This window comes from Ursus maritimus, unplaced genomic scaffold (assembly GCF_017311325.1).
Source record: "Ursus maritimus isolate PB19 unplaced genomic scaffold, ASM1731132v1 scaffold_29, whole genome shotgun sequence".
In the NCBI taxonomy this organism is placed as follows: domain Eukaryota; kingdom Metazoa; phylum Chordata; class Mammalia; order Carnivora; family Ursidae; genus Ursus; species Ursus maritimus.
The window spans coordinates 33832835-33851522 of NW_024425452.1; the positions used below are offsets into that span (position 1 = coordinate 33832835).

Genomic DNA, 18688 nt, shown 5'->3' on the forward strand with positions numbered 1-18688 from the left:
CTTAAATGTGCTCAGAACATTTACATTGGCCTACAGTTGGCCGAAATCATCTAACACAAAGTCTATTATATAAATAAGTACCTAATACCTCATGTAACTGATTGAACATTATACTGCAAGTGAAAGAACAGACTTTTGGGTACAGAATGGCTGTAAGTGTACCAGCTGTTCACCCTTGTGGTTACGTGGCTGCCTGGGAGCTGCAGCTGGCTGCCACTGCTAGCATCACAAGAGAGGGTCGCACCACATATCGTTAGCTCAGGAAAAGATCAAAATTCAAAATTCGAAATACAGTTTCTACTGAATGCATATCACTTTCACACATGGACCTAACCACAGACACTTAAGGAATCAATATATACAATTCAGGAGTCTTAAAATGTGGGCATCTTGGGGCGCCTGGATGGCTCAGTTAAGTTTCTGACTCTTGGTTTTGGCTAAGTTCATGGTCTCAGGGTTGTGAGATCAAGCCCCGAGTGGGGCTCCATGCTCAGTGTGGAATCTGCTCGAGATTCTTTCCTTCTCCTTCTGCCCCTTCCCTGCTCACACACACACGGGCGCATGCTCTCTAATAAATAAATAAAATCGTAAATAAATAAATACACAAATACATGTGAGCATCGTTTTTCACTGTGAAACTTTGTATTTCCTTCCACTGTAAAAGAAGATAATAGACAAAAGAAATAGTAGTTCCTGTGACTGTCATAAATTGAAATAATATTTTTTATCATATTAAACTTCTGGCATATATCTTGAAATAACATTTACGTTTATCATTACTTTGAAATTACAGTAATTTTAGACCTACAATAAGGTTGTTTTATAACATGAAAAGGCACACAAGCTAGTCATGTCAACAACCTTCATACCAATCTCTCTAATAAATGAAATTTTACTTTAAATTACTCACATTCAAATATATTATCTTGTGATTTAAGTCTTTCATAAAGAGGAATATATCTTATAATATCACATTTATTTTTTAATATTTTGATACCTATATCATACTTATTTTCCTTTATAACACTATGCATTCTATTTATCTGAAACCACTGCTTTAAGGCGGCCATGGACTTCACCAAATTTCCAAAGGGGACTTTGGTACAAAATGTTTCAAGAACTGTTTCAGACAGTGAAGGAAAAAAATCAGCAAAACTAAAAGGCAACCTATGGAATGGAAGAAAACATTTGCAAATGATGTATCTGATAAAGGGTTAGTATCTAAAATCTATAAAGAACTTACAAACCTCAACTTCAAAAAAACAAATAATCCAATTAAAAAATGTGCAGGAGAGGGGCGCCTGGGTGGCTCAGTCAGTTAAGCATCTGACTCTTGATTTTGACTGAGGTCATGATCTGAGGGTTGTAGGATCGAGACCTGCGTTGAGCCCCATGCTGGGGCAGGGAGAGACCATGCTCAGTGGGGAGTCTGTTTGAGATTTTCTCTCTCCACCTCCCTCTGCCCCTCCCCCTCTCTAAAATAAATAAATAAAATCCTTTTTAAAAATGGGCAGAAGACATGAATAGATATTTTTCCAAAGACATACAGCTGGCCAACAGACATGAAAAGATGCTCAACATCACTGATCATCAGGAAAATGCAAATCAAAACTACAATGAGATAACACCTCACACATCTCAGAATAGCTAAAATCAGTAACACAAGAAATAACAGGTGTTGGTGAGACTGTGGAGAAAAAGGAACCTTCATGCACAGTTGGTGGGAATGCAAACTGGTGCAGCCACTCTGGAGAACAGTATGGAGGTTCCTCAAAAAGTTAAAAATAGGACTACCCTATGATCCAGCAATTACACTACTACGTATTTACCCAAAGGATACAAAAATACTAATTCAAAGAAATACACGTACCCCCGATGTTTACAGAAGCATTATCTATGATAGCCAAATTACGAAAACAGACCAAGTGTCCATCAACTAATAATATAGACGCTGCGGGGTGTGTGTGTCTGTGTGTATACAGTGGAATATTAATCAGCCATAAAAAAGAATGACATCTTGACATGGATGGAGCTAGAATGTATAATGCTAAGTGAAATAAGTCAAAGAAAGACAAATACCTCATGATTTCACTCACATGTAGAATGTAAGGAACAAAACAAACAAGCAAAGGGGAAAAAAAGAGGCAAACCAAGAAACAGAGTCTTAACTATGGTAAACAAACTGATGATTATCAAAGGGGAGGGGGGTGGGGGGATGGGCTAGACGGGTAATGGGGATTAAGGAGGGCACCTGTGATGAGCACCGGGTGTTGTCTGGAAGTGCTGAATCACTGGATTGTACACCCGAAACTAATATTACACTGTACATTAACTAATTGGAATTTAAATAAAAACCTAAAAAAAAAAAAAAAACTGTTGCAGAGAACGATGCTTCATTTTCCAAGGGATATATACTTCACACGTCAACATGATATTCCCAGAAACGCCACAAGATGGCTTTCTTACTTCAGATCCACAGTTGAGATTTTCAGAAATGTTTTGTCTCCTCTTAGTCTATGGGAGATTGTCACTGGTATTGGTCAAGGGTCTCCAGAGAAACAGAACAAATAGGGTGTGTGCATAAACAACACGTATATGAAGAAATTCATTGTAAGTAATTGGCTCATGCAAATATGAAGGCTGACAAGTCCCTAGAGTAGAAGTTGGCAAGTTGGAGACCTAGGAGAGCCAACTGTGTATTTCCAGTCCACGCCCAAAGGCCTGAGAAATCAGGAGAGCTGACACTATAGTTCTAGTCCAAAGGCCAGCAGGCTTAAGACCCAGGAAGGGCCAGTGTTTCAGCTGAAATCCAAAGGTAGGAAAAAATTGATGTCCCAGCTTGAAGGCACTCAGGCAAGAGGGATTTCCTTCTTCCTCACAAGAGGATCAGCCATTTTCTTCTATTCAGATTTTCAACTGACTGGGTGAGGACCACCCACATTAGGTAGGGAAGTCTGCTTTACTCAGTCTACCAATTCAAACGTTAATCTCATCCAGAAACACCCTCACAGACACACCCAGAATAATATCTGACCAACTGTCTGGACACCCAGTGGCTTAGCTAAAATGACACATAAAATTAATCATCCCACTCACGCCAAATATTTTTCACCAAATGTTTGTTGAATGAATGCTTACACTTGTAAGCACTAAGCCAATGAAACAGTGATACGTCAAATATGGTCCACGGCCCCATGAAGCTAACAATCTATAGAGAGCTTAACGGGCTATTTATTACATGAATAGCTACACAAATAATTATAAAATAACAATGTGATAAGTACAGGGGAAACAAAAGGGAAATCTTCCTATCTAACTTAATTTAGGGGCTTAAAAGGAAAGAGTTCACCAAACAGTGATATTAAAATAACATTTGAAGGACAAGGAGAAAAGTAGGAGTTGACCAGGTGAAAGGCTCAGGGTGACTGAGCTGCTGGAAGAAATGGGAGAAACAGGGAATGGCAAGGGCACGATCCCCTGAGGCAGAAGGGCTTGGATTCTTAGAGAGAGTACGGGGAAGGAAACATTGACTATGAGTAGAATGATGAAAGATGACCCTCAGAAGACAGGCAGGAACCAGAGCAGGCCAGTCCTTGTTAGCTAGGTAAAGGTCTAAACCTTATCCTTACAGTAATGGGAAGACCCAGTTCTTTGCCGGATTCATGATGCCATTTTGTGAAAACACTATGGGGGAATCTCCATATGAAGTCTAGCTCATTAAAGAAAGAGAAAACAGCTTTTCAGTTCTGAGTACCAGGCAGATGACAGAAGGTTCAATCTGGGCTCCTGATTCCAAATCTGTCTTCCTTGTCTCTGTAAGATTCACATACATACTCCCCACTGCATCATTTGTCTTCATAACACCACCTCCTAGCCACCACACTAAGCGCAGATCTGATTCATACCCTACATCAATAATGTTTTAGGGCGCCTGGGTGCCTCAGTCAGTTAAGTGTCTGCTTTGGGTCAGGTCATGATCCCAGGGTCCTGGGATCTGAGCAAGGAGTCTGCTTCTCCCTTTCCCTCTGCCTTTCCCCCTGGCTTAATGCTCCCTCCCTTTCTCCCTCTATTTCTCTCAAATAAATAAAATCTTTTAAAAAATCAGTAACATTTTAACTTAGAAAATTAACTTTAAAAATATATACTTTATACAATACTTCTAACATATAATGGAAACATACTAATCACTAGAAACCATAGTTGCATCCAGGAAGGGGAACAAACTAGCTGGGGCACCAAAGTGGGAGGGAGTCAAACTTTTCACTTTTTTGTATTTTTATTTTTATATAGTCAATCTGTAAGGCTACAAAAAATATTAAGAACTATTAAGAACCATTTATCTCAATCTCCAAGAATAATATAATCATACGTATTACTTACATTTGTTAAATCTCTATCCTTGTTTCTGGCCGTTCTAGCTATGGCAGAGACTGCTAACTGCCTACTATAACATCTGTTTCTCCCCTTTTTCCCCAGTAAGAGGACCCAATATTATTTGAGGTGGTAATGTATAAAAAAAAGGACTAAAATTCCAAACTCCCTATAGTTAGATGAGGCCCTTTGGCTGAGTTCTGAGCAATGACATGTAAGTAGAAGTGATGGGTGGGATGTGGGGAAGGATACTTAAAGAGAGCTGACCCCACTGGAAAGTGGCCATTCTTGTGTTTCTCTCATTTCTTCCAGCAGCCAGCTTGGAATATACAAATGATATCTATAGACCAATTGTCAGTTAGGACCATAAAGTGCTCCTGAAGACGGAAGAGCAGCAATGTTCCTGATGATTCTGTGGCCCACCAAACAGACCTAGACTGTCTACGCTCTGATTTCTTTCATGTGCCAGAGAAAAATAAGCTACATCTTACCCAAGTTACTATTATTTGTTTTTATTGGTATTGCTGTTATATATATATCAAAACCCAATCCTAAATGATACACCGGTCATCCCTATACCTACTAAAGATTCTCCAACACACACCCAATAGCATATTCACCCCACAATGTAGGATGCGATCTGTGGAGAGGTTACAGCCACATCTGAAAGGCAGAAGAGAGCTATAAAAGGTTACTTCAGCAACCATCCCTCGTTTCATTCAACAGACTTTTACAGAATACAAACTGTATTCCAGGTCCCATGGGAAACTACATTAAAAGATAAAGCTATGATATAAGCCAGTATTACAACCTACGCACCTCTCCAGAGGAATTTTGAACCTTCTAATTTCTGTAGTATTTTCTCCATCACAGCATGAAGAGAAACAGGAGTGAAACATACATTATCAAAAAGGCCAAGTAGGGAGACTGGGCGGCTCAGTCAGTTTAGCGTCTGACTCTAATTTCAGCTCAGGTCATGACCTCAGTGTGGTGAGATCCAGCAAGGAGTCCAGCTCCTTGCTCAGTGGGGAGTCTGTTTGAGCATTCTCTCTCCCTCTACCCTCCCCGTTCTCGTTCTCGCTCGCTTTCTCTCTCTCTCACAAGTAAATAAATCTTTTTTAAAAAGGCCAAGCATTTTTCTAAATCCTTAGAATATAGAAATTTTATAAATTATATTGTTTTTATTTTTCACATAAACCATTTTCCAGAGAGTGACCTTTCTTACTAATATTACTATAGCAAATATGTACCCAGTAAATGGCAGGGAGGTGGGGGGAGAATGGGAATATATATTTGAGAAGAGATTCCCTGATATTTCCCCCTGAAACTAAAAACCAAGTTAGACTGCGTTTCACACATTCACATCCTAAAAATAACAGTCTAAGGGCTCTGGTTCTGTGCAAGATGGTGTAAGCATATTTTATCTTGTCTCTCCCAAAGAACCCAACTATAAACCTGGTACGGACTGCATTAGGCAGCTATCTGAAGACTCTGAAAAGTAAATGGCAGCATAAGAATGGGAAAGAAAAAAGAATCCAAGGTACCACGAAACCAACAGTGAATTTCCTGGAGTTTTGCCTTCAGTGCAGCCTGGCTTTTTTGGTCCAGTCCCATCTGTAATCAACTGGCTTTGACTTAAAAAGCTAGAAGTGCAACTGAGTGCAGACAAAAAGAGGGCCAAGAGAAGCTTTCTTTTTCTGGTCCAAGAATCAGGAAAGGAGACTCTTAAAGGTCTGAGAAGAGGGAAATCCACTACTATCTTCCATTCTCTCCAGCCCCAGCCCCCCTGGGAATTTCACAGTGGGTGACAGGAGTACAACCACCACAGATGTCTAAAATTGTAAGAAAATAAAATCATTCTTTTTAACCAAAAGAGCAATAGTCCCAAAATCATGGATCAAATGTCTGTTGCATTTTTCTCTGTCTTCTAGTCACTTGGCCCTAAGTACAAATGCAGATAGAGGAAGTACAGAGCCAAGCAAAGAAACTAAAGACCCAGTTTTCTGGCTAGTGGGCTGGGAAAGGGGGGCCTCAAGGAGACAATGTATCAGCAAGATCATAGAAAGAAGGGAACTCAAGAGAGCAATCCCATAACATTGTATATGAACTCCCAAACTCACCTCTGAGCTATGCATGTATAGACCTGTCTTACAAAGGATTTGAGAATTAAACTATGGTGTAAATCATTGCACAGATCCTACCCTGGCCACTGGGTAGTACACATGATGGAACAGATCCAAATAGCACTACAAAGTGGCTTTGAAAATGGAATATTGGAACCACAAACCATAGAAGATGGATCTGACTTGTGAACCGACCCAACCAGGTTGAAGATTAAAAATTTAAAAGAATAGTACTCCCTTTGGGATTTAACAAAAACCTAGAATTTCATAATATGCATATGTCCAGGATATATGCAAAAACTACTCAGCAAAGAAACAGGAGAATGTTTACTTTCAAAGGAAAAGAAAATCAATGATGATACAGAGAATGGAGTTATCAGACAAAAATTTAAAAAGTTATTGTAACCATACCCCAAATCCACAAGGGCAAAATCTTTTGAAATGATGGGAAAACACAAAGTCTTGGCCAAGAAACTAAAGTATAAAGAACCAAATGGAAACGTTAGAACTGAGAAATACAATAGCTAAAATAATAAATTCATAGGATGAGCTCAAGAACAGATGGAGATATAAGAGCAAAGAGTCAGTGAACTTGAAGATGGATCAACTGATATTAAAAACAAAGAAAAAAACAAAAAAAAGTCAGAGCCCAGGGACCTGTGAGGCAATACTAAAAAGCTAACATTTTTATCAACACAATGCCAAAAGGTGAGGAGAAAGAAAAAATACTTAAAGAAATAATGGCTAAACACTTAACAGTTTTGGGACAAGACGTAAACTTAACAAATTCGAGAAGCTCAGCAAAACCCAAGAAGATAATTTAAAAATATATAAATCCAGAAAAATTATTTCATAATGCTAAAAACTAGAAACAAAGAAAACATCTTTAAAGGAGCCAGAAAAAAATGACCCATTGCATGCGTTAAATTCGAATGACTGCAGATGTCTCATCAAAAACGAGGGAGGCCAGAAGAAAGAAGAATGATATTTTTTTTAAGTTTTTTTTATTAATTCATTTGAGAGAGAGAGAGAGCAGATGAGAGCAGGAGCAGGGGGTAGAGTCAGAGGGGGAGAGAGAAGCAGACTCCCCAGTGAGCAGGGAGCCTGATGCGGAACTCGATCCCAGGACCCCAGGACCATGACCTGAGCCGAAGGCAGATGCTTAACCAACTAAGCCACCAGGTGACCTGAGGAATGGCATTTTCAAAGTGTTGAAGGTAAACAACTGTCAACCCCAAATTCTTAAACTGGTAAAAATACCCTTTGGAAATGAAGGTGAAATAAAGACATTCTCAGATGAAAGAAAACTAAGGCAACTGGTCTCCAGCAAACCTCCTCTAAAAGAAATACTAAAGGCAATTCTTTTTTTAAAAAGAATTCTAAAATGTATTTATTTTAGAGAGAGAGCACGCATATGTATGAAGAAGGGGAGGAACAGAAGGGGAGGAAGAAGCAGACTTCGTGCTGAGCATGGAGCCTGACACAGGGCTCAATCTCATCACTCTGAGATCATGACCCGAGCTGAAACCAAGAGTCAGGCACTTAACCAACTGAGCAGCCCAGGTGTCCTGCTAAAGGCAATTCTTTAGATGAAAAGGAAATAATACCTGAGGAAAACCTGAAATGGCAAATATCTGGGTAACTGTAACAGATTACTCTTTCCCTCTTAAATTCTTTAAAATATGACAGTTAAAATAAAAAAAAATAAACATTACATTATTACATCAAATTTTTTTTTCATAACAACTCAATAGCAAAACAAACAATCCAATTAAAAAATGGGCAGAGGATCTGAAAAGACATTTTCCAAAGATAAAAGATGGACAACAGATACATGAAAAGAAGCTCAGTATCAGTAATCATCAGGAAAACGCACATCAAAAGCACAATAAATCACTTCATACCTATTAGAATGGCCATTATCAAAAAGCAAGAAATAACAAGCATTGGTGAGGATGTGGAAAAAAGGGTTCCCTTTTTTCCCTGTTGGTGGGAATGGAAATAGGTATATCCACTATGGAAAACAGTATGGAGTTTCCTCAAAATATTAAAAATAAAACTACCATATGATCTAGCAATTCTGCCTCTGGGTTTTTATCTAAAGAAAACAAAAATACTACATGGAAAGGATATATGCACCCACATGTTCACTGAAGCATTACTTGCAACTGCCAAGATATGGGAACAACCTCAACGTCCATCAAAGGATGAATGAATAAAGAAAATGTGGTGCATATACATGTAATATAATCTTACTCGGCCATAATAAAAAAGAAGGAAATCTCACCATTTGCAACAACATGGATGGATCTTGAAATCATTACACTAAGTGAAATAAAGTCAGAGAAAAACAAATACTATATACATGATCTCAGTTACATATGGAATCTAAAAAGAAAAAAAAAAAACAAGCTTATGGATACAGACAAAAGACCACTGGTTGGCAGAAGTGGGAAGTAGGTGGGTGGAGGAAATGGGTAGAGGTATTCAAAAAGTACAAACTTGCAGTCATAAAATAAATAAGCCATGGGGATGAATGTACAGCATTGTGACTATAGTTAATAACACTGTACTGCATATTTCAAAGTTGCTAAGAGAGTAAGTCTTAAAAGTTATCACAAGAAAAACATTTGTCATAACTATGTACGGTGATAGATGTTAGCTACTTACTGTGGTGATCATTTGCCAATATATACAAATATCAACTTACCACTCTGTACACCTGAAGCTAATTTAATGCTAAATGTAAAGCATATCTCACTTTTAAAAATTCTATGTAATGTATGGAGATAAAAGCAGATGTAATGTAACAACTATAACATAATCAGAGGAAAGTAATAAGACACGATAAATAAAGTTTCTACATTTCAACTGAACTGGTAAAATGGTCATTTTAAGTAGACTGAAAACTTATGTACAGTGTAACTTTTAGAGCAAGTACCAAAAAGGACTATAAAAAGAGATATTGTCAAAAACTCAAAGATAAATCAAAATGGAATAAATATTCAAATAATATAAGACAGGAAAGGAGAAATAAAGAAATGAAACACAGAGGAAACAGACACCTAATAATAAAATAGTGAACAGAAATCCAGACATACCAATAATTCCATTAAGTATAAATGGTCTAAAGACAGAAATTAAAAGAGATATTATCAGAAATTGGCAACAGTTACAAGCTAAATTGATTAGATCATTACTATTTCTCACCTATCTGTAGGTAATCTGTAAAGATTAGGAAATATCAACCTTACCATCTGAATCTGTGTGTCACTATTTCCAGCTCTTCCTTTTGACTTACATCGTTGGATCTTTCAAACCAGTAATAGCTAGCTCTATGTTATTTATTAAGCTTTGATTCTCAAAGGATAGTTATAATACTGTTTTCCATTTTCCCGATTTCTCAAGTGAAGTTTCTCATTATTTGGTAAAACAAATTTCCTGAGAAATTTGAGGAAGGAATTCCTATATGGAAACAGCTTTTGTCCCTTTGATATGTCCTGCACTGAGAGCAGTATGTTGAAGTCTGCGAGTATTAGTGTTTACTTCTCTTTGCATATCCTGTAGCAGGGTCTTTTTTTATGAAGGTAGCTGCTGTGTTTGGTGCATAGATATTGACTACTTTTTAACTCCATTCAAAATTGTACTTTTCAGCATTATAGAGTATTTTGTCTCACTTAATGCTTTTTGATATGGATTCTACATTGTCTGATGTCAGGTATAACCCCTATTTGCATTTTCCTATATCTTTATTTTTAGTCTTTTCATAGCATTTTGTTTTCAATATATCTCTTATCTATAACATCATTTGCTTATGCTTTGTGGGACAATCTGAAAATAATTTATTAACAGGTGAGGTATTCTCATATATATTTACTGATACTGATGAGGGATAGAAGCAGAAAATGTTCACCTTTAGCCCAGAAGGCTGATCTATAACATCCATAGTTCCAATTAGGATCAAACACATGCTGGTGGCTAAATTCTTTTCTTTTTTTTTTAAGATTTATTTATTTATTTGAGAGAGAGAGCAAGTGCACACACATGCTTGGGGGGGAAGGGCAAAAAGATGGAGAGGGAGAATTTTAAGCAGACTCCCTGCAGTGTAGAGCCTGATGCAGGGTTTGATCCCACAATCCCAAGATCATGACCTGAGCTAAAATCAGGAGTCAGATGCTTAACTGACTGGGCCACTGACTCAGTCAGGAGTCAGATGCTTAACTGACTGAGCCACCCAGGCACCCCTGGTTGCTACATTCTTAAAGGCTCTCATGACTGCCTGGATATCTCACTGAGTGTTAATATCGAACTGAATGATAAACACCAGAGAAATCTCGTGAAAGTAGTTTTATGAGTAGAAATTCAAAGAAGACATTTGTGATTTAACACTTCTCACACATCCCCTATCCCTTGAGTACCATGCATATAACCACCGGCTTCATACAGCAAAAGTGCAGCTCTTTTGCTCATGGGTCCTATTGCCATGCTACTCAAATAAACTTACCAAATAGCACCATAAAACGTCTCAAGAATTCTTTCTTGACTGTTGGGTTTGACAACCCCACAACAATATGACCAATATGTTTGCTCTCAATTCTGTCACCATTATGTTATAGTTACCATACGTAAAAATTAAGTATAAGGTTTTGAATAAGTAAAATTTTAAATGCTTACAAAAATGCTCATTATTCAAGTTTTAGTTTTTTCCCGGCTCTGAGCAACCAAGTAAGGACTTATTGTTTTGCTAACTAACTAAGAACTGCCACTATTAGTAACAATAATGTTCTCAGGGTGCCTGGGTTGCACAGCGGTTAAGCGTCTGCCTTCGCTCAGGGCGTGATCCCAGCGTTGTGGGATGGAGCTCCACATTAGGCTCCTCTGCTATGAGCCTGCTTCTTCCTCTCCCACTCCCCCTGCTTGTGTTCCCTCTCTTGCTGGCAGACTCTGTCTCTGTCAAATAAATAAATTTAAAAAAAAATCTTTAAAAAATAAAATAAAAAAAAATAATGTTCTCATCATTTCAAGATTATTGGTTTAAAAGATTACCTCAAACTGGATATGTAGACAGAAAAACAGGAGACTGGACCCATACTGCCAAGGCAAACTAGAGGCTTGTATGTGCGACACTAAGACACAGAAAAGAAAGTTACTCCTATTACTCCTAATAACTTCCTAGGTATGTGAATGCACTACTTAAAGAAGTTATAGAGCATAATTTTTTTTAACTATGGGTTGTGATTCACATTTTTTAAAAAGATTTTATTTTATTTATTTATTTGAGAGGGAGAGGGCACAAGTGGGGTGAGGGGCAGAAGGAGAGAATCTCAAGCAGACTCTCTGCTGAGCACAGAGACCAATATGGGGCTTGATCTCACAACCCGTAAGATCATGACCTGAGCGGAAACCAAGAGCTGGACGCTCAACCAACTGAGCCACCCAGACACCCCTCACATTTTTTAAAAATGGAAATAGAATAGGTACTACTAGAGTGCACTAAATGCAGCAAAGTATTATATTATATTTTGTTTCAATTATATGTGTATTAGTTTGCTAAGCTGCCATAACAAAGTACCAGACTAAGTGACTAAAACAACAGAAATTCATTTTCTCATAGTTCTGGAGGCTGGAAGTCCAAGATCAAGATGTCAGTAGGGTTGCTTACATTCTGAGGCTTTTCTCACTGACTTTTCTGTGTTCACGTCGTCTTTCCTTTTCTTGTAAGGCCATCGGCCACATTGAATTAAGGCCCACCCTAAAGACCTGGTTTTAACTTATTACCTCTTTAAAGATCTCAGCTCCAAATATGGTTACACTGTGAGATATTAGGGATAAGTACTTCAATACATGACCCTCCAGAGGGCACAATTCAGCCCATAACATTACAGTTATATATGTACTATGGACGTGTGCAATCAAAAAAGCTTTAAAATACCTTCTTAGAGGACTCTGAATAGACAATTCAAATGTAGTAAATATATTAATATATATTAATTATATTAGTTTAAAGGGCCTAGCCCTAATTTTATAATGGAGTCTTAGAACTTCAGTCTCCAGATTTCCAAGTCTTTGTGAGGCAGTTTAGAATTTAACTACCCCAGGGATACTCATAATGCAATTATGAAAATGTGTATGAACATGTAATACTTTTGCTGATATTCTCACTCAACATTACCTGATTAAAAAAATAATCCTAGTGCTTTAGGTGTAGGATTCATTAGTATAAAGCTTTAATAGTTAGATTTCCATGTTTTTAGAGACGACTATTCATTACTGTATTGACTTCCCTAGCTACCAGATTAAACCATAAAAACTTTAAGCCATACGGTCTCCCCCACTCTCTTAAAACTCAAAGGCCTCAAATACCTAACAGTCTAATTGATGGCTAACCTAGATATATTTTTAAGGCCTGAGGGAAAATATTGATGTTTTAAATTCTCTAAATTCACTTAAGGCAACACAATCCTCTGTTTAAAATGTACTACTTGATATACATTAAGCTAAAAACAAGTAAAAATTAACATATCAGCCATAAAATATTTTAAATATCATTTTAAGGATACAAACATCCCCATTTTACATTTAGGCCCCATGTCCATGTGTAAGAAAATTTCTTAATCATTTTCAAATTTGTTCTATGTAATTGTAACGTATCTTATGATTTATTCTGGACCTATATACTATCAAAGTTGGTTGAGTCGGTTCAATAATAGAAAATAATGAAGTAACAAATAGGCCAAATCTGGGCAATTTTGAGTCTCTCACAGTATTTGGTCATGTCGATTTTGAAAACCATTGGAAAATGGTACAAATATTTGTTTTGTCAAAGTAACTGATTTTTTCCAAAGTCAAACAGAATCAAGTAAAGGCTGGTTTCACACCACTGGAACTTTTAAATTTCCTGTCTCTGCAATTCACTCCCTCTTCTCCCAATAATTTTAACTAGCAAAGCATACCTCTACCTTTCTCTACCAAGCCAAGTTCTTTCATACTTCCAAGCCTTTACATACTTTGAACAGAGTACTGAGAAGCAAAAAGCTTTCCTTTTTCTATTTCTTCACAAATACACTCTTTATACCTGGCATTCTGTGAAAGTGTATGAAAGATTGCAAAGGTCATGTAACATCAGCCAAGCTCAGCTACGTGAATCTGAGGGTAAAATATCTTTCTCTCCCACAGAGAAGATATATTTTTGCTTTTTACTGTAAAATAGAGGGAACACAATCATGTGTTCATCAAAAATTCAAGAGAAGGGGTTAGTATACTAAAAAAAATAAGTACTTTATAATTGCTCCAGCTATGAACTCAGACTTTCTATATGAAATTACTATATTAATAATGACAGTACTAAAAGACCTCCTGTTTTTAGAATATATAATTTAGAAACAATATTCACTATCTCAAATAATCTTTTCAATATCTGAGCGAAGAAGCAAGGCAGAAATCATATTACAACAGAAATATAAGTGTACTCACAACAAGAATCTTCTTCATTGCTGTATTCTTTGAACCAGAATATTACCTAGTATATATAGTGGGTTCTGAACAAACACATATTTTCTAAATAAAAAAATAATAAATGAATGAAATTATCACTTTGTTTTGTAGGGACAGTAACTGAAGCTAGTTCAGAAAAGTTCACTCAAAATCTCACAACTGCTAAATGGAAGAATTGGGGCTTAGGCTTTCCTCTAGATACAATGTCTTAGGATGTTTATTCCATTACATTGCATTTCTCGTACTTGCCCAAAAGTTAGAAGGAAATTAGAACACAAAAGTGAAAAATCTCAGACTTTCTTCAATATTTCCTGTACTCCATATCACCAGTCTCAAAAGTTCTCAAAAATCAAACTCATCTTTCTACTCGTTCGAGCACATCATTCTGACTTTGTGCTACCCTGTGCCACCGCCGCTGTTTGAAGTGCAGCAAGGTAACAGGCGTGGAGGCCTGTATGTACGTCCACATCGCTATGGCCCTCCTATCAGCGGGATTCCATTAAATAATGCAGCAGTTTCTCACATCGCTGAGGCAACTCCAGAGAACTGCGGTAGGTAAAAATGCCTCGATGATTAACTCTGGGATAGTTTACGTGGAAGAAAAAGAGGTTTAAGGTATCTTTCCTTCATAGTCACGAGACATTTCTCTTTTCCCCGACAACACCTCCAACGAGGTCTTGACATGCTGAGACACAAACATCTACAAATGCACTTGCCCAGAAGCTCATTTTTTAGATTTAAAAATTAATAATGCTGGCCAAAAATGGATTTTAATAAGTCACTAACTTAAACTGGGTTAAAATGCCTAAAATATTACAGAGTGGTATCTTTTGGAGATTTACTTGTAGGTCATGTTATTATTTAATCTTAAAGACATGGAAACCATGTAAGCACAATTATGATAGAACTATCGACGAGTATTTTCTACCACTGCTAGAGAAACAAAGCAAATACATTTAGAAATTAAAAATAAGTGATTTTTATTATGTGTAGAATTTTAATTTTGAAGGAAAAATTTGAAATACAACTCATCTAAATCAGAAGGTATCCTTAAAAATCATTAACATTAAACATTAAATTAGATAAGCACATATAACACAAAGAAAAGCACCTCAAAGGTAGTTTGGGCTATGTACAGAAATACACTGAATCTCGTATCTATGAAATACTTTCCCAAATACTATGATGAAATCCTACCTGGAATTATGTAATTTGAGTATAAGCAAATACTAATAATCATATTATGAATGAAGAAAGACCTTATTTCTCTTTGGTTTTTACAATTCTTTATTTTTTTAATTTGGATCACATCTACTGTTAACCCTGATTTTATCAAGACTAATCACCTCAAGGTTATGTAGCAAGTAGTTATCATTTCATGGATGGTCAGATTTAAACCAAATTCCAACTTTTCTCCTGTATCCATTATACGTTGTATAATGTACAGAGAGTCAAATGCGCTTTAGATTTCAATGCAATTTACTTCCAAGAAATTACATTAAACAGGATAAATGTCTTAAAATAATGTTCCAACTACCACTCTAAAAGTTTCTTGCTTTAAGAGCTGAGTACTGTTTAAAAGACAAAAGAAATAAAAATATGGTTCATTCATTCATTAAACATTTATTTAAAGCCCAGTGAGCAAAATTCTGTACTACGTATGATTCCCAACCTATGACAATCAAAATAAGAAAAAAATAAAATGCAGTAAATACAAAATGACATGATACAACTGAATCCATATAAACAGCGGTGTCAAGTAATGATAACAGAACTGAGATAATTAGGAAAATCTTCCCTAAAGAGATCATTATTAAATCAACTAATGCCATTTTAACTGTAGGAAATTACACAGAGACAAAAAGGAAAGCATTAAGTAAGAGATTCTGCAAATATATTTCAAGTGGAAGACTAAACTGGGGGAATAATGGGATCAATTTGGATAAGACCGTAAACCTGACAAGACTGATGTACATTCAGCATAATAAGAATGATTATAAATAGTTGGATGACAGAAGACTAACATGAAGAAAACACTAATTGATGAAGGTATGTTCCTCATATCTACATGTAGAACAGACTATAATACTCAAAATAAAACCAGCAAAACTATCACTGTTACCCAAAAGGTGAGGCGATGAAAGTCTGGGTTAATTTGGCTGAAGGAGGCTTCATGTAGCCAGATGACGGGCTGGGGTTTTAGAGGGCATGATCTACTAGCCAAAGTTTATCATAGAAGTCAATAAAAATTCCTGGGTTATCAAAAATTTTAAAGCCTAGAGATCTTCAGTGCAGGGCAAATCAGGAATGTCCCACAGCCATAGTTTCAATGGTACATGAAAGGCAATTCTGTGGCTTCTATGAGGCACCACACAACTATCTTAGAACCGAGTAAGAAAAGTAAAGCTTATTCCATTCATCACCCCAGACTTGGTGAACTAGAGTTTAAATCCAATTTGACACTATGCAGACAATAAAGTTCAATTATAAATTCAAAACTGTGTTCTTAACACAGTATCCTTCACCTTTCAACTTGGTGGAAGATCTCCGTGATATTATCATTAAGTAGGAGTTAATACTTGTTGGTGAACAGGAGCCAAAAAGATTTTAAGAACATATATTCTTGATGCAAACAATAAAGACATAATGACTTTTGCTCAGTGAGGGCCTATTCCATCTACCCACTCGAAACACTCACACCTGCCTATGACTTCAGGAAATTCAAACAGGTTATACCGCTCATGTAGTCCTTCTTAAGGGACAACCCATTACTTGGTCGTAAATTACAGGAAGCAGGTACACATGAAAGTCACAAATTGTTCTGTCACATCAGATTTTACCTTTGTTCTACCGAAAATAGGGCCCAACCTGCAGAATAACAAGAAGAAAAAATCAAGCAATTCATTTTGAAGAAAAAAATACGTAGGAGCTGTTTAAAATTTCATAATGTTTTATGAACACAAATACTAAATAACCATGTATTTGTAAAAGTTACCTGTCACCACGAAATAAAAAACAAGTCACACTACTACAATTAAATAAAAGAAATCACAAGTCTTCAAGCCATTAACGATGATCAACAAATCACCAGCAACGTGACCAGAAAGTAGGAGCTGAGGTCCAGTTCCTAATGAAAAAGAGTATCTGCTAAAGAGACGACCCAAATGACCCAAAAAAAAGAGACGATCTCTGTGCTGACCCATGGCATTTTCCATATCCTAAATAAGAAGCATAGGTCAAAAGCACAGTCACACAAAAAGAACAGTCTAGAGACAAACCTGGCTACAGAGTGTGACTGCTTAGTATCTACAGAAGCAAAATTATAAATTAGGTAGTTTTCATTTGAGAGAAATAGTAGATGTTTGCACTATATTACCAGTGAAGAAAAATGAAATGTTACCAGGATCTGAAAAGGTTCTCTAACCTACGCTGAATTCTTATTTTAATAAGGCGTCTTTTAAAAAAAACAATGTTTTAATTTCCAGAAGGCCAGATTCAACAACTAGGAATGGCTTCACGCACAGTCCCATGTCTAGGGCAAGGCTTTTGTACCAGGCCACGCAAAGTGTCCAAGGCAGAAGCCAGCCACCACGCATTCCCAGCCTCTTCATCGTGTCGCTCCAGAAACCGAGCGGCCCGGACTGCGAGCTTGTTGATGTGATCTGCGGCTTCCAGAACTCGTGTCTGCCCGGGAGGGACCAGCAGGGCCACCTCTCTCCGGAGCAGCGTCCGGCACTCGCCGCGCGGAGTGGAACCGTAAGTGGGCGGCACACGGGCGAGCGGGCAGCCCACCTGCTACCTTCACAGACACGGTCCGGTCACGCACTCGGCCGGTGCTACTCCGTCCGGCTTGGCCCTCGGGGAGCCAGCAAGTACTGTAAACAAGTTACACCTTCTTCCCCAAAACGCGATGCCGGGGCGGCCCGGCACCGAGCGCCCATCGCACTGCGCGGCCCCCCGGTTCCGCTCGCGCCGAGGGCCGCGCGCCCCGGGACAGCCGGCACCGGGCGAGGCCGAGCCCGGGACCCTCCGGAGGGCCTGCGCCGGAGCGGAAGCGGCCGCCGGGCCGCCAGGTGCGCCGGCGGACTCACCTTGTTGAGGTGGGGGTCCCGCGTCACGGCGTAGCCGCGCTGGCGGGGGTGGCGGCGGCGGGGGGCGGCGGGCTCCATGGCCGGCGCGCGGGCGGGCTGCGGGGGCTGCCGGGGCGGGCGGCGCGCGGGGCAGGCGGCGGATGCTGGGGCGGCGCCCGCGCTGACTGCGGCGGCGGCGGCGGCCGCGCTGGGAAAGAGCCGGCGGTCGGGGGCGGGCGCGGGTGGCGAGAGGGGGTGGGCGCGGCGGGAGGAGCCGGCGAGGAGCCGGTGTCCCCGGCCGGGCAGCCTGCGAGAATCGCTGAGTCATGGCAGGAGATGAGCCGAGCCGGCGAGCGAGGAGGAGGAGGAAGAGCGAGGCTCCGGCGGCGGCGCGGGGGCCCGCGGGGAGGCGGCCGTGGGGGCCGCTCCCGTCCGCGCCCGGGGCTTCTGATCGCCGCTGTGCTCGCGCGTCCCGGCGTGGGGCGCGCCTCCGTCGTTCAGGGACTGCTCTTACCCCAGACCCACGCGGGCGGCAAGGCCGGGTTCCCCCGCCCGCCCCGGCGGCCCTGAGGGTACCGTCGCCCCCGGCCGGGCTGGGCCCTCAGCGGGAGTCCCAGGGAAGCTGGGGAG

The 18688-nt window shown here is 39.2% G+C and overlaps 1 protein-coding gene across 1 annotated transcript in view; it reads right to left on the bottom strand.

The window, feature by feature from the left end:
• Positions 1-18175, bottom strand: part of ME1 (malic enzyme 1) — a 175329-nt gene extending 157154 nt beyond the window's left edge. The window contains exon 1 of the mRNA XM_040643704.1: positions 18080-18175. Within this exon, the coding sequence (XP_040499638.1) occupies positions 18080-18157 (78 nt within the window). The 5' untranslated portion in view covers positions 18158-18175. The remainder of the gene's footprint in view (positions 1-18079) is intronic.
• Positions 18176-18688: the final 513 nt, after the last annotated feature.